We start from the raw sequence: 26011 nt of genomic DNA, 5'->3' as shown, positions 1-26011 counted from the left end.
AACACCACTTTGAAATAGAAATGTCTCAGGTCAAGAACAAAAAGGTGAACCTGCCTCATCCTCCTGTCCCCAAAAGCGGAAAAAAAAAACCCCCATACCAGCTGATAACCTGCAGGATTTATACTCACTGGTGTAATCCCACTACACAGCACACTGAAGCGTCGTGAAATGGCGAATTGATTGTGATCTGTCACTGTGACCCAGGTCTCAAACAAACAATGGCTGAGCAGCCTCAATCAAAATAGAAGAGGAAGAAACAGACTCCTGATGGGGGAGAAAAACAACAAAAACTAAACTGGATGATTCAGTCTCAGTTGCGAGCTTCCATTCAGTTGTGGGATTCGAGGGTTGGTTTGTTGTTTAAGGTCACACTTCAGCAAGAGAAAAAGCATTATTGGATTTGACTGTGCATGCAGACAGGCAAGTGTATGGCAAAGCAGCAGCAGTAAAAGCTCTGAAAGTCATCACAGCCTCTCAGCAACATGTGTTTCCACTATGTGCACGTCTGGAGCTCAAATTCCTTCTTCCTGTGCGCTGTGGCTCTCTTCTCAGCCGGTCCGGGCTCTTTTCCTTTTTCTTCTTCTTCTCCGGTCTCCTCAACTGTCATCCTCTTAAATCCAGAGAGAGTGCTCCTTCATCAACTCCACACTCTTAAACCAACACATGGCCCCATCGCTGAGGCAATCAAACTTTCAACCTCCCTCTCTCCTTTTGCTGGTGCTTCCTCCTCCTCCCCTCAAATGTTCTCCCCTTCTTGCTTCCCACCTAAATTCTTTATCGCCCCTTCTCCCCGCTCCTCCTCTCTTCTCTTCCCTACAGCTGTGGTGTCCGTTTTGTCGTAAGCCGCGCTGCTGGGAAGAGATCTCAGATGCTAACGTAGCATAACGTTAGTCCTCTCCGTCGCTGCCCTCTTCCAGAGCATGAAGTCATCCTCTGGAAGAGCTCAGCGAGAGGACAGGGGAGGAGGCGAGAGGGGCAACTGGTGAGTGAGCGAGAGAGAAAGAGGGAGGGGTGTAAGAGGCAGACCCAAGCGAGACCCAAGGACTGAACAGCGCGAGCTCTGAAAAAGCAGCTGCACCAGCGAGTGAACCATGCGATGTCAGTAATGTCAGTCGCCTCGACTCTGACTATAAGTAGAGATACTCAGCGAGCACGTGCGAGTGAGTGTGTGTGTCCGGGGGGAGTGGATGAAAGCAAGGAGAGCTTTCTGGCACAGGTGATTTTCTTTATTTTGAGGAATATAAAAACACCCCTTATCAGTATATTAGGGATAGCTCGCTATTTAAACGAATCTTAGCCAGTTTAATAAAAACTCTATTCCAAAACAAAAGATCTTCTTTCAAAAGGTTGTAAAGTTCAGTTTGTTCACATCATTTTAAATGGGAACAGGCTATATAATAAACTGATAATCAACCTCCATCCTCCTGAATTTCTGTGGATCCAGCATTTGGCATCTTCTGTTAGTGAGTTCTCATTCCAATTTAATAAGCTCCAAGGCTACGAGAATCTGTTATTGAAGCATTGCATCCCTCCTTGCTCCGTCTTTGTCCTTTAACTTCAAATCGTGTTTAAAAGAAAATGAAAACATTCCAGGGAGGTAAACCGGGCAAACGAAGCAGAGATAAGCAAAGATTTGATTTGTTGTGGCCAAAATCCCCCGGCACCCCCATACTTCAATTAACTGAATTGGAATTGGCCATGATTTGGATTGTGTTAACAATCCAATTCAGGGTAACAGACTTATGGTTCACGACTCACAAATCAAACCAGAAAAAATAAACAAATAAATGCGCTCCTGACACCTTTGGCCTTGAAATATGCAGATTCCTCCTCTGAAAACTGCTCTTTTGCCATTTGTCTGTAGCTGGGGACCCAGCTCTCATTGCTAATAATGGTCCTCGACATGAAAGCGGGGTCATTTTGACAAAGAACTTTGTGCCTGATGCATTTTCAGGTCTATTTTAAATTTGCAGACTGGAAGTACAAAAAGAAATTGACTTTTAAGGAGCACTAATACAGTCCAGAGGTAGACAAGGAGACGACCCTCAAGGGACTATTAGACAAATTTAAATCAGGTATCATTTTTATACTCAGCTTTAGAAAACTACTTTATGTTACGAAATGGGAGGGTGTAATATCGGCGCGCTGACAAACACTAGTAATCCTTGATTATTCCATCACAAATTAAGCACATAAAACATCTCAAGTTGATTCAAAGTCTTGAACTTTGGGCGTCAGAGTGTTGGAAAAACAACCAAACAAAGAGATGCTGCTGCATGTGAAAGAGGCCATCACTACACTGAAAAACAAAATAAACCTATCTTAGCAAAAACTTTGGAGGGGCAAATCAATCTGGCAGATATCTTAAAAATTTGATGTTCACTGATCAACTCGCCAACATAAAAAGGCCTTAAAAAAAGACCATAGAAGACAACTATAGGAGATGATTGCAAATTCACTGTTAAAATATATTGTTATATAAAGCCTGTTGCTGATCACTAGCACGACTGGTTTCTAGATTTATCAAATATGAAATCCTGACTGCAATACTCCCTGTTGTGGAGATTATCATTGATACACTGAAGTTCAAATGTATTTACTACTACATGTTTTGACAAGGCACCAAACCTCGACTTTCATTAGAGCAGCTCTCATTAGATTAAACAGGATTCCAACTCCAAAACACACGCTTTTCAGTGTATATCAAAGTACCAAGCTTCAACACCTGACACTATCGTAGATAAATTATGTAGCCAGGCAGAGAAGAAAGAGTGGTAGAGTGGGGTGAGGAAGACGAGAACCAGCAAAGAGAAAAAAAAATGAAAGAAAAGGACAGGTAGACAAGACGGGGAGAGGATGCAGACGAAGAGCAAAAGAACAGACAAAGAAAAGGAGTGGGAGAAAGGGAAAGGCAGGGAGAAATGAGGAATGATATTTATAGAAGGAGACAAAGCCTGGTGTCTGTTACCTCAGGGGGCTCAGAGGCTCATCTTTCTGTTTTTTCAAATCAACACAGTGCTTCCAACTTATTGTCTTCGCTCGCTCTTTTCCACCATCACTCTCTCTTCCTCCATGTCTCAGATTGGGTTACTGTCTGCCCGCAGGCCTCTGCTGCAGCCTCATTAGTCCCTGCACTCCACACTGATTGTGTTTACTGGTAAACATGTAATGCTTTAGCGCATGCAGGCTTTTTTCTTCCGTCTTTGTGGATGTCTAGTTAGCATGTAAACGCAATTTCATATCCCAGTAATCTACATCATAATATAGTACATTTTCTATAACTTAAGAAACAATAGACAGTAATCATAATTCGGTTCTCGTTTTCGCTACTGTTGTAAATACTGAATTAAAAAGAAAAAAAGGACCAAACGTGCACTTAAATTTGCATAATAAAACTGGCCTAGAAAACCTCTCAAATTTGATAAATGTCCCACAGCATATACTCTATCATCCTCTATCACATTCTCAGTTAGGAATAGCTGATGCAGAGGTTTAGTAGAGAGTCATCCCGTAACCTAAATATCTAGGTACAACTGGCAAATGAGAGACTAAGGCATTTCACAATCCTAGTTACTAAACTTTTGACCTTAACAACCAGCTGGTTCTCAAAGAAATGTGTAAATTTAAATGCCTAATGGCTCTGTCGTTAGGAAAAAAATTGCAAGATTGCAAATAGTTACAGTGACTAACTAGTTACCCAGAGGTTGAGTGTGCAAACCCTCAACTGCTGGGTAACGACATTCGATTGCACAGGAACTGCACAGCTCACATGGTAGGAGGCAACCATTCTCCAACCAATCACAGTCAGACTGAGACAGCTTGGTGAAGGTTTGCAAATAAGTTCCTTCTTATTTACAAATGCAGACAGTTTGGCAAACTTCGGCAATCTGTGTCAATCTGCACCAATAAATGTAACTCATATATGATGCTTCTCTTTTACAACATGAGGTACCAACTTGTTGTATTCTGGTTATATTCAAACTCAAATCACAACAACAGTCGCCTCAAGGCACTTTATATTGTAAGGTAGACCCTACAATAATACATACAGAGAAAGACCCAACAATCAAATGACCCCCTATGAGCAAGCACTTTGGCAACAGTGGGAAGGAAAAACTCCCTTTTAACAGGAAGAAACCTCCAGCAGAACCAGGCTCAGGGAGGGGCGGGGCCATCTGCTGCGACCGGTTGGGGTGAGAGAAGGAAGACAGGATAGAAGACATGCTGTGGAAGAGAGACAGAGGTTAATAACAAGTATGATTCAGCGCGGAGAGGTCTATTATCACATAGTGAGTGAGAAAGGTGCCTGAAGAAGAAATACTCAGTGCATCATGAGAATCCCCCAGCAGCCTCCACCTATTGCATGTATTCCTAGATGAAAGCAAGACCCCTGAGCGTCTATGTCATTATGCAGTTAAATCCCCGACCTGCAACAACAACATCATTATTTGTGGAGGAACTTCAGAATTTCTGTTTCAGATCTATGAGGCAGTAGAAGTAGTTAATCAGAATTGCCAACTTGATCCAATTCAATTGGAAACAACCCAAAACCTGACTGGTTTCATCCTAACGCATCAAAGTCACAACAACAAACTGGTCTCAGTCTTTAAAGCATCCATTTCAAAGAAAACAAGATCACAAGTCGACTGCACACTGCTGCAGTAATTTTGGTTGTGCTGCCGTCCCCAGTCACCGTTTTCCCTAATGTGATTGGAGCACACAATCCACACGCTAAAAATCGGCTTCATCACTGCTGCCAAACAATGTAACCTGACATCATTTCAGCTTGTTGTGAACCTGAAAAAACACAATAGGGAGCTGGGCTAGTGGTCTGCTGGTGGGTTAGTGATGCATCGGTGCCTAGAGATTCCCAGATTCCACAGAGGCTGGAAAAGATGAGATGTTACCATGCAACGTTGGAAAAACCTGAGTAATCGCTTTGTTTCTCTCGTGACTTCTTCTATTCCAACTCCAGCGTGTAACGACAACCGCGACTAACTACTGCAACTTTACCGACTGTTCTTATCAACTAAGAAATAATTCGATATTATGTAACTAAAGATTTGTGTTGGATACATGTCTCAAGTTTTGAAAGAGCAAAAGGAATATTAGATTATATGTGAGTTTGTGAGGCTGTGTGCCTGTGCTTTCATTTTTATTCCTGCGTGTGTGTCTACTCGTGATGAAATAAACCAGATGCATCTGATTTCATTGCATGATTTATGTTAGTGCGAGGGTACATAATCACAATTTGATGCTGCTCTCTAAACACTTGGAGGCAAACTGAAACTAAAAACACAAACGGCAAACAACAAATCCATAGTTGGGGGGGCCAAAAACATACGTGCCTCCGCTTGTGTGCGCGACCCTTTGTGCTGCCTTCTTTTCTGCTCTTTCTTTTTCGGTTGCAGTGGCAGGGTGCGCCGTGATCACGAGGTGCTAAAAATCGACAAAAGTGGAGTGCGTTTATTTTGAAGGAGCAATCAGTGGCGGTTTCTTCCTTTCAATCTCCAGCAGCCCATTTATCCCCAAACCTCTCTCACTGCTGAAAATTGCATCCACAATTCCCTCCCTCTAAATTGTATTTGTCTGCTCCATCTTTTTCTATCCACCAAGATTACCTCCTTCCATTCCTGCACCTCCTCTAATTTTCTCCTCGCTCTCTTTCCCATTTCCCTCATTCCTCCTACTGTTTGTATTTTCTTCCCATCTCTTGTTTCTTACCCTCTTCTCTTCATCCATCATCCCCCTTCCCTGAATCTCACAGCCATAATTGTCCCGAGCTAAAGCGAGAAAACAGATAAGTGCTTTTCTCCAAAAAACCCAAGGGGCCAGAATGACACTTGGGTGGACTGAGCGTCTTTTCAGCAGCCGAATGGCTTCGACGCGCTGCATAATTATCAAGATGACTTCTGAGATATGTGCTCGTCCTCTCAGCCAGAATGGAGATCTCAACCTCTGCTCTGGGTGGTCACTAATCATCTGCCTCCAGTATTATCTCATTGGTTTGTAGATTCATTCTAGTAATTGTCAGTGAACTTACAGACTGACTCAAGCCACTTGCTTTAATGCCTGCCTTTGACTTTTATTTAGTTAACCTGCTACTTCCAATTTATTGCTGTTCAATTTAGACCTTATTTGCATAGCTTTATAACTATTAACATTACTTTACATTACTTTTGTAATTACTGACCTAAAGAACCATCCGTACTCTCATAAGCTCTGTCCCCATTAAGGTCAGATTTGTTATATTCCACGTTCCAGGCAAGTCAAAGTTTAACCAGGAAGTCATTCTGTAAAGTTTAACTGATGTTTATAACACACAGTATAAACACTAATTTTTAGTTTTACCCTTTCTTTCAAGGTAAGTTTCAGCTACTGTGAAGGACTGCGGAAGTTCTTTGTGATCACCTGGCAGCTTGTGTTTCTTGCTTCCTCCTTCTATACAAACACGGGGGGGAAAACAAGAAAAAAGAAACCGTTGACAGGAAAAAGTCCAGAGCTTTTAATTATAAAAATATTCTGGATTGCTGAGAATTAAAACATTTTTTTAAAAGACCGTTTAAAAGAAATAAATAAAATTTTAAAATACTGGCAGCTGCCAGTGCTACTCCCCTCAGCTTCCTAGTAGATGGACATATGGCATCAATTTGAAAATCCTAGGGGACATCTTTCCTGATGTATTGTGTTCACAAGATTTTAAGAAAACTTGACCTCTGACCTTGAGGTTGAGGCTAGCGAGATTCGAAGACCTATGGTATTAATTTGAAAATCGTACATCGCCTCCTTGAGTTCTGGGATTCACAAGCTTGCCTGCCTGCCCACCGGAGGTGTGGTGACAATACCCCATCAGCCTTTTACAGCTTAGGGGGTAAACAAAAATAAATAAATCAACAATATGTGCGATGTCTCTGATCAACAACTAAACTTTTTTGTCTGCATTCACAACAGCTTCTTTTTTTAACTCACAGCACTGATAAGGAGGGCAAAGGAAGGGAGACTGACAGGCACCCACCCACAGACAGAGGGAGACTCCCAAGAGGCCCTCAATAGGATGAACTGTGTGTGTGTGTGTGTGTGTGTGTGTGTGTGTGTGTGTGTGTGTGTGTGTGTGTGTGTGTGTGTGTGTGTGTGTGTGTGTTATGGTTGGGTTACTGTGGTTGTTAACAGGGGCCCCTAATCCTGGGCTGGGTTCTAATCCTGCCACTGGACTGTGACCCTGATGGCGCGTGTCTATAAGACCCCCCCTCGACACACACAGACACACTCTTTAGCCTGTTGCCACTCAGGGACACACAGCAGCTGAGACAGCAGAGTATCCCATTAAAGTGAATAAACACACCCAAACACACCTCAGATCCAAACAGAGGGTATGCACAAACATCTAGTGCACAAGCTCAAACTGTCAAACTGACATAATCCCGTAGAGACGGACGTGTGTTAGCAACACACATGAAAATGCAGACAACACAAGAAGGATGATGGTGCAACACACGCACACAGACACGCACACACCAGCAGCTGACATCTCCACAGCAGCCTTACAATAACAAACAGTTGAGCTACTAGAAATACCGCAGCGAGAGATGAAACGGGAGGTCTGAAAACTGAAACCGACGCAAAAAGCCTCCCGCAGATTCCAGCAGCAAAGAGAAGCTACGGAAAAACGACAAATATTTTTATTCGAGCCAAACGGCCGCGATCAGCCAATCAAGTCCTTGATTAGGCTGCTGTAATTTGTACAACAAACTGTGATTACATCCACTGCTTGGCGCCAATTACCGTTAATGGTGATTTCTTTGTGATCAAAGTTGTGACAATCAGAGGGAAAACTTTCTGCTGTGTAGAGAGAAAAGAAGAAGAAAAAAAAAGACTGAGACTGTCAAAGAGTGGTAATTATCAGGCAATGCAAATGAGGGCTTATGAACAAAACAAAATGAGTGTTTCACCAGTTCAACAGCAACAAAGCTCTCCAGACACAGCAGAGGAAAATGACAGGATTGTAGTCGCAGCTGAGAAAGAATAACTCAGACCTCTGGCCAACAGGATATGCAGACATATAACCAATGAAATATCGCATTCAGAATAATTCACAAATAAATAAATTATGACATTTCATTTTTCACATCTTAACGTGAATCATTGAACAACAACAACAACTCAAACTCAACTATATGGTAGTAGTTCTGGCATTGTGGACAAATGCTAAATCCTGATATTTAAAAAAAAAAAAAAAAAGCCCCAACTTTTCAACTGATGGAAGCATAAAGTGCAGATGACTTGACATGAATACAAAAAAAAAAAGCATACCATTATTAGGAGGGAGGGCCCCTTTGGTGGTCACGTTCCCTTAAGATTTTTTCATGTTGGATTGAATCAAATAATTTCTGCAGATTTTTCAGTTTCTTCTTCAAAACTCGTAAACTGGATTCAAATCTAGAATATGGGGAATTCTCCTGATATAGTTAAGCTTTTGAAACCAGTGAGAGACACGATGCTGTAAAATGTTGGAAGTAGCCGCACACTGTAAAGAATAACACCCAAGATAAGCTGTGGCACCACAACAACACTGATCTGTATTATATGCCCTAAAATATAGAGAGAGGGATCAGCCGGAGTCCAGATCACTGGTGATGCAGATGTTAATTCTACCGTCTGTAACCTAAGCAGAAATCAACAGTCACCCATCCAGGGTTTCCCAGTTAGCCACCTCGAGGCTTGATGTGTGACCACAATTGTAAAAACTAAACAATCGAAGCCTGTCAGCTCTCGGCAGAATGTCTGCAAAAGAGCCCACAGCTTCAGTAGCATTTAGTAGAGATGTAGAGGACAGGTGGAAGATAAAAGGAAGGAGCCACATATGGCAGCAGGCAACTGAAAGGCTGTACAGTGAAGCAGTATCTGGTAACTGGCTGCCAGTGAGCATAGATGGATGCTGGAAGGAAGAAGAGCTGACCAGTTTGTTCCAATCCTCTCATCCGCACTGTGTGCTCAGCCAGCGTGGGCCGTCTCTTAAAACACACGGAACAAAAATACACATTTACTTCACCGGGCGGTCCTCTGGACAGTAACACAATAACACGACCCCACGGCAAAGCACTCATAAATCTACTTAATGGTGCATTCAATAAACCCACAAAGCTAGTGCAAACTTAAGATGTGCCAAACGAGGCGGTCAAACGAAATCCTTCTGCCCCACATGAAAAGACGAGTTCTCTCTCTTTGCTTATAATAAATAAACCGCCTTCTAGGGGTCAGGAGAGGAAAGGAGGAGACAAGAACAACACAATAAAGAGACAAAATGACTTTGTTTTGGATGAAAACTTTGGGGAAAAGAAGTCTTCTGGTGTAGTGGCGATTCTGGTGGAGGCAACCATTGCTATACAAGTTTCATCAGAAGCTACTGTAACAACTTCATGCATGCGAAAGTGTGCAGAGGAACTCATGATACTTCACATCAGGGTTTAAGGTTCAAATTCAGCATCAAACACTTCAAAATAAATTAAAATAAAATAAAATACAACTTTGAGAAGCTGGTAGAGCTCTGAGAAGAAAAACAGAGATCCAGCATGGACGGGATACTCACAGTGAAGAAGAGGTCCATGACACGTGTGTCCAATAGCGCTTCCCTCCAGGTCTCTGTGGGCTTAAGCGTGACGTTCTGTGTGGCCTCGAACATGGCGATGTAGTGGCGCCCCAGTGAATCGCCGCCAGTTAAGGCCAGTAAAAGCATGAAGAGGAGGAGGAAGAGGAGAGGGAGGAGTACCACACTCAAAGAACACACTCTCAGTTGATATTCTGGTTTCGTTTGACTGGCAGCAGAAACTTGTCAATTGTTAACCAGCTCTTCCTCTCATTGACCCTGTCAATCTTTATTCCACGAGTTTTTGTTTTTTCTAATTTTCTCACCCTGCCCTCCTTGGTGGCTTTGTTTTCTTCGCTCTTCCTTCTTTCTCCTTTGTCAGCTCTTCATTTGCCACAGCTTTTACCCACACAGTAAATCTCAACTTCTTTCTCACACTTTTGCCCACTGTCCCTCTCCCTCCATCTGCTTTCTCAGACTTTCCCCCGGTCTTTACCCTCTGACTTTGCCTGACACCTTCTTGTCCTCTTATTCACCCCTCTTCCTACCAGCCCTCCCTTCTTTCGCTGTTTTCTCTCTTCTGCTTCCTCAAGATCTGAAAATCTCCAGACACACTCTCGCCGCAGCCAATCCACACTTGGCCTCTTTGTCCACTCCTCTGCAAGACGTCCTCGAGACTCCTTACTGCCCTGAAACACTCCCCCTCCCTCCTCAGCCAATCACTTTGTCCCTCCTTCGGACTGCTTCCCAGTCCTGAAACCAAGGCCCCCCTCATACTTCTATCACACTCTGTCCTCTCATGTCAATCAACACTCTTTTCCCTCATGAACATTTTTAAATTGTACTCCTTGGTCCTAACATGACACTTTCTCTCTCCTTGTCCGCACAACCCGACCTTCTCATTTGAAACCATCATCTTAAACCCACAATCACTCTCTGTTCTGAAGGCTATAAAAACCTTTTCATCTTAATGTCCCTCGTCTCCTTTCTCCCAAACAAATCTGTTTTCCACGCTCTCACAACACAGTCTCCTTATTTAAGACTTTCTCTGCACCCACAAGCTTTTCACAAACCCACAACACACACACACACTCTCCCTGTCCTTATTCCAAAACTCTAAAGACACATCCACAACAAGCTTTTCATTTTCTCCTTAGCTCATCAAGAACAATCCTTTTTACTACGTCCCTTCCCTAGGCCAACCGGGGCTTTTCTCTCTCCTTAACCAAGCACCTCACAAAAACCCACAACACTTTGCACTCATCAGACAATTTGTCTTGCTTTATTAACCACCATCAAGAACCACTTCTTTGTTCCTTATCCCCCCAAAAATAATAAATTTGTCTCCTACTGTAAAATACATTTTCACCACAAATCAAACAACAAGTAGGTTCCTTCTGTTTTCTGTCCTCCTGCTTTTGGAAGTGCAAACAATCTCTTACCTCACTAGAGAACAATCCGTCAAACCTCTCTCTTCGTGGCCTCTCTGCAATCCTCCCTCCAACGCCGGCCTCGTCAAAACAAACTCCCACAGGAGACTCAATAAACCTGAGATTATCCGTATATATCAACAGCTTCAGTTGACGCTTTTCATTATGAATTAATTTACTGAATATTTTTCTAACACATTCTCTCATAACCTGCTTAAGCGCATGGACAGATGGGTTTTTCTGACAGAAAACAAAAGACACTATCCCAAACCAAAGGATGACATCAAATATTTTGTTTGCCAGAGGAACGGTTTAAGGCCCAACCAGAATCAGCTACAACTGAGGAGAACCATCGGCTTTCATGTGTGAAAAATTAATTTCCATAGTTGCTACCAACTGCTAAATCCCAAGTTAAACCCAAAGGCTAAACTGGCCTATCCATCCATTTTCCTAACTGCTTATCAAATTCAGGGTCATTGAGGGCGGGAGCCTATGTCAGCTGTTACGGGGTAGGGGGGTGGACACACCCTGCACAGGTCACTAGACCCAACACAGAGAGTCAGACAAGCAATCGCACTTACATTCAAGTGCACAGCCAACTTGGAATCATCAGTTAACCCAACATGCAAGTATTTGGACTGCTGGGTTATACAGGAGATCCGCTAACTGCACACCCAAAGCTGCACCCTCCCCTCACATGAAACTCAGGGACACACAGGGTGAAGAAATAAATAAAAAAACCCAACGAAAAAATAACTTAAAAACAAACAAAACAAAATTTAAAAAAGGAAAAAAAAAAAGCAAAAAAAAAAAAAAAAAGCACACCGATCCATATCACTACCCTGCGGCTCAGTGACAGCACAAGGAAACTTCCATAGGAATGTTTGATCAAAGCCAAACGGCGACAGAGGCTGGCAAGGTCACGCATTCCTGCCACACCAGTCGACAGTCACTCCCCGTGCACACACCCCACCACAACACACCACACCACACTTTTCGGCACAGAAGTTGGCACCTGTTTAAGGGCCTGTGGGATTGTGTGTGTGTCCGTCCATCCAATGATTGGCTTTCAGGCTACTTTAAAAATAGTCGTGGCGAGGCACAGGACCTCTAACTGAACCTTAGGGGGAATGAGAAAGAGGTCAGATAAGTAGTGAGTGTTCCTCAATGACTAACAAACAACTGGAGTTAACCATTTCATTCTGATTAAACCGTTTCCTTTCACGATTAGTTCCTCTGAAAGCCCCTCTTAACTTGATTTTAAACACTCTTTTTTTTTGTCTAGCTTAAATGTCAGTTGTCATGTTGGCTTTATAAAACTACTCAAGGTTGTTGCCTTTTAACATTCCTGTCATGTTCTAAATCAAATTCCTGTTTGTCAATCATCAGTGAAAAAGTCCAGGAGAAAAAATATATAATTATGAGGCCAGAGACAAAAGAGAGAAGCAGGTTAACGCGTGGTCCTAATGCAAGTGCGGCTAACTTGCGACACGCAACTAGACGCAGTCTCCACAGGGAGGGCCCACCTCTGTGATAAAGGTCGTACAAACACTCCTAAAGATCAAATGACTGAGACTAAACTCACAAAACCTCAGGAATGATAACTACACAGCTACTTCAGACATTTCATGCAGATGGACAGAGCAGTGATGTAGTCTGACAGGCAGAATTAGAGGAAAACTGGAAGAAATGTAACTGGTTTGAACCCTCCACTGTATTGGATTAAGAGCAGATTATAAACACTAGTGCTCAGGAATACATGTTATCTTTACAACTTCCAAGCAGATGACTGAAAATAACTTGGAAGCAACTTTCTAGGAAAAAGATAACATAATATAGCCAAGTGCAGCAAACATTTTCTCCTCCTACTACATCTTTATTTAATAGTCGCCATGTTGCTGTGCACGATGTTCTTTTATTCAACTTTTATTTTACCAATATAAATGCGATAAGGACCGTTTTCCTTTAACTTACAAGAAAAAAAAAAAATACATGCCATCACTATTATAGGCCATCACGACCTTACAATCACTGAGTCTGACTTAATTTTTTTTCCTTTTACAATCATTGTTCAAACGGAGTCTCCTCTCTTGTAAAATACCTGGAAGTTAGGTAAAGTTAAAAGACTCCACTACTCGACTACTTGCAATGTAAGACGGGGAAATATTGCTTGTTTAACCACAAAATTACCAAGAAATTACGCAGTACTTAAAATTACTTACAGAATAATTTGTCACCCTTCCTGTAAAACACCTGAAATTAAGTAGCACTAAAATGACTCGTTAAAATTACTAACACGTTACCCAAATTACAGCATAATTCTTTCTTTGTTTCCTGTAAAAACATTACTTGTTAACCCCTTATTGCACTTTACCTACCTTTAAGTATTTGTAGGTGAATATAATGACATTACATTTTTTATATATTTGTAATAACTAATGTAATTTATGACCATTAAGCACTGGCTATTAGTTTGGCATGGCTCGTGCATGTTCTCTGGGTTTACTTATAGATGTGGTACACCCAATATGTCCTTTGTGCAAAAGAAACTACGGACAATTTTTTATTTCCTCACTTAAATACGATTAAAACATTTATGTACTTTTCTAAAGCAGTTACATGACTTCAAAGTTACAGTTTGAATACCCACTTCTCACTAACTGTTCACGCACTTCACGTTCACTGCTTATAAACAGAGGAGCTTGCTGAGCTGACGAGTGAATTTACAACTTCAACAGCTCTTTTAAAAACAAGAGGGGAAAAAAGATGGTGTGGTTGAGTGTGTGTGCGTGTGTGTAGCGTACGTGCCTCCAGGATGAGTAATATACATGGAGTGACTAGGACATGTGGCTGTGGTTTGGTGGGTTTTTAAAAGACATCACCTGCTACTATATGAACTGTTCCAGCAGGCTCAGGAATAACCAGAGTGACACGTCAGTTTTCCCACTGCAGAGATAAGATGTACTGACAGACGCACGCACGCACGCACGCACGCACGCACGCACGCACGCACGCACGCACAGTAAACCACTGACCACAAGAGTTTAAATCAAATACAAATGAAGAGATTTGAACACCCAGAGCTCTCACATGTAGCTTCCAAAACTGCCATCATACAGACATTCAAACCAACTTTGTAACACCTTCATTAACTCCAGCCAACAAAGGAACACTAATAAATCAGAAACAGCTGGCTGTTCAGCACTTGTGGATGCACACTACCTCAGCCCAGGTATTGTGCATCAAAGCAGCGCTCCCCTCTTCGAAACATGAGGGAACACAATTGCAGTTAAAAACCATCCTCTTTCGCTTCGTGAGCTATAATTCAATGCTGAGCAAAAAAGCAACCGCACGACTCAAACGGAGCAAATGTGGGCAGATTCCTTTCATGGCGTACTGAGCAGCTGAATTATGTGCACCACAAGTCCAAACAACACAATGTTTCAACGCCAAATCTGGTTTGATGATTTTGTTACCACATGCTACTCAAAGTGAACAAACTATAAATTTAATAATTTGAACACTAATGGTACGTTGTCAGCTCCTTTACAGATTTCTAGAATTAAAAAACACAAGCGTTAACAGACCGAGGGTCTATTTACATTTACCAATATTTCAACAGTAGCCAAGGACAAATCTGACTTCATCATTCTAGATAAGAAGTTAAAGTATCAGAAAAGTTATTACATTTTGTTTTGTGTCATTTCTTGCTGTGCCTCCATGAAAGCCTAAAAAATGTTTTTAAATAACACTGTTGGCAACTAAACCTAAAACTAAACTCTTCTTATATGAAATTGGTGGGATCCTGAATTTTATGAACGCTCTTTAAGATGTTTCAGGTTGTAACACAATAGTGAACTCTTGTAGGGGGACGCAAAAAAGGACGATGCCAGTGAGTTTTCTTTTCTTTTCTTTCTTTTTTTTAAAAATGCAAATAGCTAAACCTGTCAATAACATGGCAGCAATTCATTGCGTAAGTACACAGACATGGTCAAGACAACCGACTGGAGTCCAAAGTGAGCAGCAGAATGGTGAAGAAAGGTATTTTAAGTGACTTTGAATGTGGCACGGTTGTTTGTGCCAGTCGGGTTTGTCTGAGTTTTTCTGAAATTGTTGATCTGCTGGGATTTTCCCACACAACCATCCGAGTGTTTACAGAGAATTGTCTGAAAAGGGAAAAATATTCAGTCAGCAGCAGTTCTCAAGCTGATAGAAAGACTTGAGAACTACAGAAAACCACAGCAGGTCCCACTCCTGTCAGCTAAGAACAGGAAAGTAAGGCTACAGACCACACTGGCTCACCAAAATCAGACAACAGAAGACTGGAAAAACCCTGCCTGCTCTGTTGAGTCTTGATTTCTGTTGTAACATTCAAATGGTAGGGTCAGAATCTGGTGTAAACAACATGAAAGCATGGCTCTATCCTGCCTTGTATTAATGGGTCAAGGTGCTTGTGGTGGTGTAATTGTGTGGGGGATTTTTCTTGGAGCACTTTGGATCCCTTAGCACCAACTGAGCATTGCTTAAAAACCACAGCACACCAGAGTACTGTTGCTGACCATGACCCTCCCTTTATAACCATAGTGTGCACATCTTCTGATGGCTGCTTCTGATAGAATAATGTGCCATGTCACAAAGCTCAAAGCATCTTAAACTGGTTTTATAAACATGACAATGGAGCTGATTGTACTCAAACAGCCTCTAAATTCACCAGATCCCAGTGTAATAGAGCAACCTTTAAATGTGGTGGAACAGGAGATAAGGATGTGCAGCCAAGAAATCTGCAGCAAGTGTAAAATGCTATCATGTCATTGTGGACCACAATCTCTGAGGAATCTATACAGCACCTTATTGAAACTCTGCAATGAAGAATTGCAGCACTGCTGCAGGTAAAAGGGGTTCTGTGTTAATTTCTTCTTGCTTCCTTTATTCTCTTTTTGCACTGAGATCATGTTCTCAGAGTCCAATTTTTAACATAAAACAATCAATGCCAGTATTGAGGATTCACTTTAGTTTGCTGACTGCAGACTAAAGATTGGTTTTCAAATGGCTAACCAATGCCAAGTTTCTGCAACTGTGACTAAATTGATTTAGCCCCTTTGCAACATCTATTTCAGCTTCACATTTCCAGCTCCTTCACAACAGTAGTTACTTGCAGACAAAGCACATTGCAAATCAGCATGACAGTATTTTTGTGACTGTTTTAAATAGCCAACAATCAGTCCATCTCAGCCATCAACGTTTTGCAAGCCTAGACAACCTTGATGCTGGAGGATCCTGGATTAGCAAGCTTCTCCTGTATCCTCTATTCATTATTGTTGATCCAGACTAAGGATGGGCCCGCTGCACAGGAAGACTGGATGAGAGTCTGCCAGTGGCTGTGTGAAGACCGCAGCGCTATGCTAAGGCACGTGGTAGGGTTTAAGTGATATATCCTGTCTTAAGACTCCCCTGCAGCCTTGCCATGTGAAATAACAGTCCAGGAATACTTCCTCAGCGATGCCACCCCCTCCCTTTCTTTACCCCAATATTCCTCTACTGTTTGGCCCCCCCATCGGTTTACACAGCAGTTGTCATTAATTCTCCCTCTACTGGATTAAAGCAGTAACACAGCAATTACACCACTGTGCTCAACGTCAGCTTGCTTTTTCAAGATCAAGAAGTAATACTGTGTGGACAAGGCTATGAAAGTTGGTTGTATATTAATTTAATTAATTAATTTCATTGATGACGCACAGCAAGAAGTGAAATGATTAGAATTAGAAACAGAATATACTTGAAATCTCCCACAGCCTTGAAAAATGCACTGGCTGACTAAATGTCCATCGGCATATGCTGCATCTGTATTCTCCCTCCCACCTGTGTTTAGACAGTAGTCGCTAAAGATTCGCCATACAGGTCAGGGCCAAGGCAAACATCCAGCATCAGCTTACACGCTCCTAATCCTAACCTTAACCTGAGGGCCAAAATGCCTACAGACTGATCCTTAAAGATGAGAAAATAGCGAGTCACGCAGAGACGACTGTCTCTTCAGTACAAGAATAACTCCTATTCAGGCAGCTGGGGGCAATTATTTCTTAGAGAAGTTAATGCCAGTTTTATTAAGCTTCACAAACATGTAAACAGGCCAAGTGACAACGCAATTTAGACACTGTCTCAGTGGCAGAGGCACAGAAAGCCGTGCTTTAACTTGAAACAACTTGACATTCAGGGAGCTGGTACGCCGTGAAATCTACACATTCCTCTTGACTGAGGAAAAAAACAGATGGGTAAAAAAATAAAAATTAAGTATGAACCGCTACAGAGAAAAGACGAACTTAGACTGATTGCAAAGACAACCAAATCATAAGGAAAAAAAATCTACATAAAACAAACACGCAGGGATGGAGGCTTATCCATCTGTTAGCTCAGACAGCCATTTACTGCACCTGACTGCCGCCACAGCCTCGAGGCTCGAATGCAACCCTGGCAAGAGTCAAGCTCAGTGTGGAGTGACAGTGTCCTACCAATGCCTGGGGAGTGTGTCTCCACCAGATGACACGAGAGCCAAAGGGCCGAGCTTTAGACGGCGGCGAGGACAGATGACATGCATGCCGCTCGGTTCATCTGAGGGAGGGAGGCTTTTTAAAAAGGCTCTTTTGAACTAGGAGAGAAATGCGTGCGCGCTTGTGTGTGTGTCCATGTGAAAGGTAGTTGCTGTCAGCCATGCAATTAACGAGAGGCCCCCTGATAACCACACCGGCATACGTTCGTCGCCACGCAGCAGCACAGGCGTGTTGTGACACTTGCAGACAGGCGACCGCACTTATCCGGGCCTCCCAGTGGTCTTCATCAATCTGTTCCCCTTTTCAACAACAGACACTTGAAGACGTCACATACGCTCACATGGACATCAAGGAGAATACCACTTGAATTAAGAATTTAAATGTTATTTTTATGGCCGAAGACAGTCCACTGAACATTTATGACAACTCAACATCAAGAAACCAGAGAACTACAGCTCTATTTGCATCCAGCTTATACAGCGATTTAAATATAAATGATGCAGTTATCTTTGCTTCTCAGTCATTCAAGCTAACTGAAGCACTACCTGCTCTTATGGTTGCAGTTCAATTTAAAATAACATTACACATTAAAATATCAACTATAAAAGTGATTACATTTGTCACGTGCAATGTACAGGCTCATAGGATTGAAAAAATTTGTTAAATGATTATTGTTCAAGAACTTGAACAAGATTCACCTCTTCTGAATAAACAAAAGATTAAAATTCTATTAAAGTCAGGGTGTGCAAAGATGAATAAATATATATAATATCATCTGGAAATCTGGTTAAAAAAAATAAGACATTTGCATTTATAAATAGAGTCTGGTTAGAAGGCTTGGGTGGTATCAAGCTATAAAATGGTATGTAGGTATATAGATAGAATGCTCCTCGTTCCAATAAGATGACACTGATGTGCCATAGTGAGATGATATATTGTAGTGCACTGCACAAAAACACCACCTAAGCGCAGCTTCTGATGAAGGAACATCCAGCTGAGCTCAGTGAGCTGTGAAACATGGGGCCGCAAGTCGCAAATGAAACGTAAATAGTAAACTAAGTATTTTGGGTGTAGTCCTGTTGACAGAAGAGAGCCAGCCAGCACAAACAACAAATGTAGACTATTTGTTGATAGAAGAGTAAACACAGCAACACTTCTGGATCTACATTTAGCCCACTGACGTGCTGATGGTCTGCTCCCGTGACAAGAGTCATCAGGGCCTGCAATAAGCTGTGGAAGAAGTTATGAGCTTCCCAAACTAAAAGGAAGAAAATGATCAGTGTAGCTAACAATATGAGTGCTAGCATAAGCAGCCTTATTGTTAACATGCCTGTACTGAATGTGGTCATGCTACGCTGTGGTCCAGCAATTGTCAGTTTATCCTGCTATTACACGTAACAGATGCAGAAGCCTGGTATGTGCACTGCAAGCAATCTAGACTTCTAATTACACAATGGAATTTATATTTAATCATCAGTTATTTTCTATTAGTTGTAAGCTCACAGTCACATTATCTCAACCTAATAGGTCCATCACACGTACAGCAACTGCTCTGGAGGCTTCGTATAGACACCCGACACTAAATTCAAATTCAACTGTTGTCTAAAAATTGACTGTGCTCGCACAAACAGAAGACTTAAAAGTGTATCTTTGAGAGCGCACACGTATTGCTTCGAGCGAGCTGGGCATACCAAGGGGAGCCTCGACAAGCTGAGCCGGGGGTGGTGGTGTATTGGAATGATACGGGGGATGGACATACAGACACCTCTTTGAAAATGATACACTGCCCTGGCTGGCAGCAAGCGCCACTCCAGATCCCCTCAGACAGGCAGAGAGGATGCCAAGCAGTTGGGATTTAGACTGTAATGAGCATGGCTGCGCACACACTAAGACACACACACGCACACACACACTCTAAGTGGCTAAGTCGACTCAACAATGCAGCCAACTGCAAAGATAACACGGATGTGTGCAAAAGAGATGAACAACAAAGCAAAACTGATAGACCGATATGAATTCCTGGCCAATGCATACCAGCATAGTCACATACTAATACCAATTAGGGTGGCCATAGCAAGGCTCTATTTACACTAAAAACACATAAAAGTACACACAAATAAAAACCTACACTTATGAGGACATTCCCCTCAGTCTCCTCCTGAAACCCATAACCTTCAGAAAAAGGATGCTTACAAACAAAGTCGACTAAAAATATTTGGGTAAATAAAATAAAAGAGGGAAGGTCTGCAAAAAACAAAGCAGACAACCACATAAACGCACACACACACTTTTTATATATATAACATCGTAATACTGTTTAACTTTGGCAGTTATTGCCAAAACTCTTGCACTCAAGTTGTGTCTAACAATGTTTTCAGATTTCAGCTCATAAACTGACATAAAATGTTAAATATTATCATAACCAGCTGAAGTGATGATCAACACTACAAATATGACTTCCTAGACCTTATTACTCCATCCTATCAAACATGTAACGAGGTTACCAAAGACACAAAACAAAGAGTGTAGTTTGATTGAGCTCAATAGTGTAGCTGGATGGGCCTGTTTTTGTCCCCCTGACCTTCATGTGTCAAGACTTAAAAATTTGATTTTTTGATTGTGGACTTTCCAGCCTCGCATCAAAGCTCTTGGTCTCTTAGAAAGAAAGGATATAATTGGGAGGCAGGAAGTTCCAGCTGAGGACGTGATTGGCCAAAGCCAAGTAGCGCTGGAAGACAGAAGACATCTGGGCATTGAGGTTTTCTCGGCGGCTGAACTCCTGCAGCACCTCCATGGTCATCATGAAGATCTGGCGGAGGCCGTCCTCCTAGAAGAAGTGGATGGAAGAACAGATGGATGCATGAGTTAAAGAGCAATAAAGTGAATACGTCAGGAGAGCGTAGAGGACAGGTGGGACAGCGGGGGACAGACCTGGAACAGTCGCTTGCAGTTACCGTGGAACTCCATGCTGAGGCCGATGCTGCTGGTCTTACTGGAGCTGGAGAACTCACTGAGCAGAGCGGTCAGGATGGAGCAGGCCAGCGTTTGCTGCAGAAGAGAATGATTGTGTGATTGTGGAGCTCAATGGTTACATAAAAAGTTACACTAACATCCATCTTTTTTGAAGATTATTCGTCACGAGCCGGAAAGAAGGAAACCTCTTGAGGCCTCACGTGAAAAAACCGTCTGCTAACTGCAAACACAGATGATTAAAGGGCGCATGTTACAGTTATCCCCATCTGCACTTTTTTTATTCTTGGAGTCTAGTAGAGTAACTTTACATGATTTACAGTTTCCTTATTCTTAATGCAGCTCACCGCTCCAAATAAAGCACCTGTCTTCTGATTGGCTGCACTTTTCAAACAAAAGATTTTAGAAGTGGTTGGAGAAGCTTTGCCGACAGCCAAAGCGCAGCATCCTATCTGAAGCCTGAGCTTTGGTTTACAGGAATTACATGTATACACACTGATCTCATTGTTTAAAACTGAGGACATGTTTATTATGAGCAACTGCAACTTTAACAGTGAAAAACATCCGTAAGTGTATATGTTTTAGAGCGTGCTATTGATGAATGTCCCGCGATACACAAATTGGAGAAGAAGAGAAACAAAAACAAGTTGTGGTTGGTAACAGGAGCACTAACTGGACAGCAGAGAAAACAAAAAAATTCAAAACATTTTGTTTTCCCTTTTGTATGAACTTGTCTATGGACCAGCAAGATATCCAGTCATCACTGGATATAAAAAGGACAAATCAACCCATTATATCCTTAAATTTCTTGTTTATCCAAAAGATAAACAATGATTAAAAAAAAAAAAAAAAAAAAAAGAATCTGAACAAGAGTTGCTTGATTAATATGTCTCAACAACTAATTATCGATTTTGAAATTCAATATTTAAAACACTGTACAAATTTCAATTAAAAAAAAATTAGGACGCTGTAAAATGTAAATAAAAACAGCAATGATTTGCAATTCTCATAAGCTCACCTTTTATTCACAATAGAGCACAGAAAATGATTAAACTGAGAAAATCTATCGTTAAGAAAAATATTAGCTCATTTCGAATTTGATGGTAACAAAAGCTCTCAAAAAAGTTGGAATCGGGCAGCAAAAGTGGTACCAAAGAGAAACAGCTGGGGGATTATTTGGCAGCTAATTAGGTAAACTGGCAACAGGTCAATAACATGATTAGGTATAAAAAGAGAATCTTAAGGAGTGTCTCAGAGGTAAAGGTTTACCAGTCTGCAAAAAACTCCCACTACAAACAGTGGAATAGTTTATGAAAGAAAGTCCTTGAGGTAAACTTGTGAAGATAATATTAAAAGATTCCAAAAATCTGGAGAAATCTCTGCGTGCAAAGGACAAGGCCAAATATCAACACTTGATGCCTGCGATCTTTGGGTCCTCAGGCGGCTCTGCATAAAAGGCGGGCATGATTCGGTCATGGAAAAGACTGCAAGGGCTCAGAACACTTCCACAAATCCCTGTTTGTGAGCACAGCTCACTGTGCCATCCACAAATGCAGCTTAAACCTCGATCATGCAAAGAAGAAGCCATATGTAAACATGATCCACAGATGCTGCCAACTTCTCTCCATTTAAAATGAACTGAAGAAGAGTGGAAAACTGTTCTGCGGTCCGAGAAATCAAAATTTGAATTTTTTTTTTAAAAACATGGATGCCACATCCTCTGAACTAAAGAGGAGAGGAAACATCCAGCTTGTTATCAGCAAATAGTTCGAAAGCCTGCAACTCTGATGGTATGGGGGTGCACTGGTGGCTATGGAATTAGCAGCATGCACCAGTGCTTCAGTGCTGAAAGGTATCCAGAGGTTTTAGAGCAGCATATGCTCCCATTGAGATGAGGCCTTTTTCAGGGAAGGCCTTGAATATTTCCTAAACCACATACTGCATCTATAACAAGAGCATGGCTTCACAGTGGAAGAGTTCAGCCGCTGAAGTGGCCTGTGCAGACCCTTTACCAATTATAAAAACAATTTGGCACATAATTCAATGAAAAATACATCAAAGACCCAGGACTGTGAACAGCTACAATCCTTTATCTGACAAGAATGGGACAGCATTCTTCTCCCAGAGGTCCAGCAGTGGGTCAGTTCCCAGATGTTTATACAACGTTGCTGCTACACAATGTTGTTGCTACACAGTGAGAAACATGGTCCTGTCCCATCCTTATTCTGTGCTCCCTTGTGAATAAAATATTGGTTTATTAGATTCAGTTTTTATTGACATTTTACGGTGTTTCAACTTCAACGTCTGACGAAGACGTCATAACCAAAAAAGGGCTTTAGGGCCAGATTCAAAAGACTGGGGGAACATGGTGTCATCAGAAGGTGACCATTTGGGGGATTTCAGTCCAAACAACAACAAATAATTTTGTGCATGATCAATAAAATTCAGTCTGATTTGTAGGGGGCGGAAAAAAAGCACTTTTAGCCCTTTACACAACATAGTTGCCTTCTCGTATGAGAAACAAATGAAGTAGTGCCACCTACTGGATTAGGATTTCTTTTCAGAGCAGCATGCTGAAGTCATATGATTATATTTTTTATATATGGGAGACAATTATTTTGCATTTAATGAGCAAATGTGGTAAGGCGCACAAGTACTCTGGCATTAATTTTATACCCTGGTATGTTTTTTTTCCTTTTCTCTCTCATAATAATCAAAGCACAGGTCCTCGATGTCCTTTCTTTTAACCGCAAGAACATGCCTGAAGCTGCTTTCTCAACATAGCCTTTGTGCCATTTCTTTCTCTCTTTTTTTGTTTTCCAACTGCGCTGTAATCTGAGCCAGATCTGAACCAGGGAGCCAGTGAGGCTCACCAAGCCCCAAACATAACAGATACGAATCAAAGCTTTAATCCAGTTTTACTAACAAGAAGTTACTCAATACTTTCCATTAATTGTGCACATCATTTGCAAAGTCTGGATAACTTCTTCCATCTTTTTGGGCAATTACTCAATTATTCTGACAGTGTATAAATGTGAAATCTTGGAGCCATAATGTCTCAACTGTTGTTTCTTTTCAATTTATCTGTGCAAATGTATGATGAATGAAACCTAAAAATCCTCATATTTAAAAATAAACGAACAAAGACAAAAACCTTTTTCCCCTCTCTTGCTTAACCTGATGATGATGACTGATTTTGTGTACATTGTAACTAACAACACGTACTCTTTAGGCCACTGAGAGCTACTCATGTATTATTCAGCTGCGTCTCTCTCACCACTGCAGGGTTCCCGCTGCTGATGAGCTGTCCGACCTCGAGTAAGATGCTTTTACAGTTGATGCTTTTGTCCAGCGAGCCTCTCTTCACGATGACCGCCACAGCTAGCAGGATCTGCTCACGCACATACTTCTGCAGACTAGAAGGAACAGGAAGGCATTCTGATTTATTTTTCCCGCATCCAAAACATTAAGTTCTACTGGCATTTTTGTAGGGAGGTCTGTAAAAGCTCTACATATTTAATAATATAGTAAACCACAAAGGTTTTGTAATGCATTTATTATTGTTTCTTACTTGGGTCTCTGCAAAACGTAGGTGAGAAGGAATGCCCGGAGTGACTCAATGCTGGTCTTTTCCAGCAGGATCCACTCCCGCACGACAGCCTCCATGATGGCTGTGGCTGCCTGGAAAAGCACATAGTCCACCTTACTGGTCTCTGGAGAGGGAAAAAAATAACGGGACAAAAGAGAAATATTAGAAGTGAAAAAGATAGTGGGGGAAAAAAAAGGTTGAAAATAATGGGTTAAATAATAATATTTAACATAATGGGTCTGAAACAAAAAAAAAAAAACCCAGCTGTATGGACATGCCAGTCTAGCAGGCTCTCACTACAAAACACGGTGGTGTGCTTCATTCATAATGTGTTTTGGTATCGTCTTGCTGAAATAAGTAGTCTTTCCTTAAAGAGATGTCCAGATGGCACCAACAATCACGTCATGATCAAAGTTACAAATTCTCTTCCCCATTTTGATGCCTGGTGTTAACTTCAGCATGTCATCTTGACCATGTCTAAATACACTAAGGCTACGTGCACACTGCAGGTCTTAATGCTCAATTCCGACTTTTTGATCAAATCCGATTTTTTTGTCTGCTTGTTCACACAACAAATAAAATGCGACAGCAAACGCGCTCTAGTGTGAACGCTCAAAGCGGCCGCATGCGCAAAAGAAGACGTCACACACAACGAGCTCTGTTTAGATCCAGACCAAACAGTATTGTTGGCCGTTAATATAAAGACTTGTTTTGGACTTTACGTTTCCCAATTTTGCTTTAAGTTATAAAGTTCATGTCATGTCGCATTAAATCCGTCTTTTACGTCACTGACACAAGACAGACACCAATTATCAGCGCCCGAGAAGACATTGTGAACGCTTCCTGGCCATCCAGTGTAGATGTCAGTGAAACTGTTGGGAAGACAACGATGGAGAAACGTGAACATTTTATTTGTACTGTATAATCTGCAGATTCTGACAGAAATCTGCAACTATCCTTTGAAGCACCGCTCCTCTAAAACAGCCATAAGGATAATTATTAGGCCATATGTAAATAACAAAATAACTTTATAACTTAAAGCAAAACTGGGAAACATAAAGTCCGAAACAAGTCTTTATATTAAGGCCATCAGTCAAACAATACTGTTTGGTCTGGGTCTGAACAGTGCGCGTTGTGTGTGACGTCTTCTTTTGCGCATGCGGCCGCTTTGAGCGTTCACACTAGAGTGCGTTTGCTGTCACATTTTATTTGTAGTGTGAACGAGCAGACAAAAAAAAAATCGGATTTGATAAAAAAAAAAAGTCAGAATTGAGCATTAAGACCTGCAGTGTGAACGTAGCCTAAGTTGCTTCCATGTGACTGACTGTGACCAAGATGCAAGTTTCTCCTCTTTAGCCTCAAATATTTTCAGAAAGTTTCAAATTTCAGTTTTTGATTTATCTTTAGCCCAGTCTCCCTTGTACTGAGCTCAGGAGGATGTTAATAGATAAAGGTCCACCAATATCATGAAAAATGTAACTTGCGTTACTGATGCATCGGTGAACAGTGCTGTCCGACATCATCCTGAGCCCACACAGTCATCTTTAACCACAAAATCAGGTTTGCTTTCAACGCAATGCCATCCCAGCGTCTATTCAGGACTAGATTTTTTTTAACGTGTACATTTTAATTGCTGAACTATGCAGCTGCTCACACAATGGGGAACTTTCTCCATTCATATTTGTGAGAGACACTTTCTATAGGCAATTATGTAACCATTTAACCCTACTTGGTAGTCAGTTACACATGGGGTTTTCTTTTAACATGAGACAACACAGACAATTTTTTCAACCTGTTATTGCCACGAAATTTACAGTGGACTCTGTACCATTAGCAATCAAACATAAGGTTCAAATCAGTAAAACTGTACAGTTAACACAATGTCCACATATCT

The 26011-nt window shown here is 41.6% G+C and overlaps 1 protein-coding gene across 1 annotated transcript in view; it reads right to left on the bottom strand.

The window, feature by feature from the left end:
* xpo4 (exportin 4) overlaps positions 1-26011 on the bottom strand; it is a 54793-nt gene that overhangs the window by 24279 nt on the left and 4503 nt on the right. Inside the window, exons 3-7 of the mRNA XM_040034659.1 lie at positions 24100-24241; positions 23806-23944; positions 20490-20606; positions 20232-20385; positions 9587-9699 (exon numbers count right to left, since the gene is read on the bottom strand). Coding sequence (XP_039890593.1) covers positions 9587-9699; positions 20232-20385; positions 20490-20606; positions 23806-23944; positions 24100-24241 — 665 coding nt within the window. The remainder of the gene's footprint in view (positions 1-9586; positions 9700-20231; positions 20386-20489; positions 20607-23805; positions 23945-24099; positions 24242-26011) is intronic.

The sequence above is a fragment of the Simochromis diagramma genome, unplaced genomic scaffold (genome assembly GCF_900408965.1).
Source record: "Simochromis diagramma unplaced genomic scaffold, fSimDia1.1 OVJJ01000091.1, whole genome shotgun sequence".
NCBI lineage: Eukaryota > Metazoa > Chordata > Actinopteri > Cichliformes > Cichlidae > Simochromis > Simochromis diagramma.
This window is presented reverse-complemented; position numbering and strand designations above follow the sequence as displayed.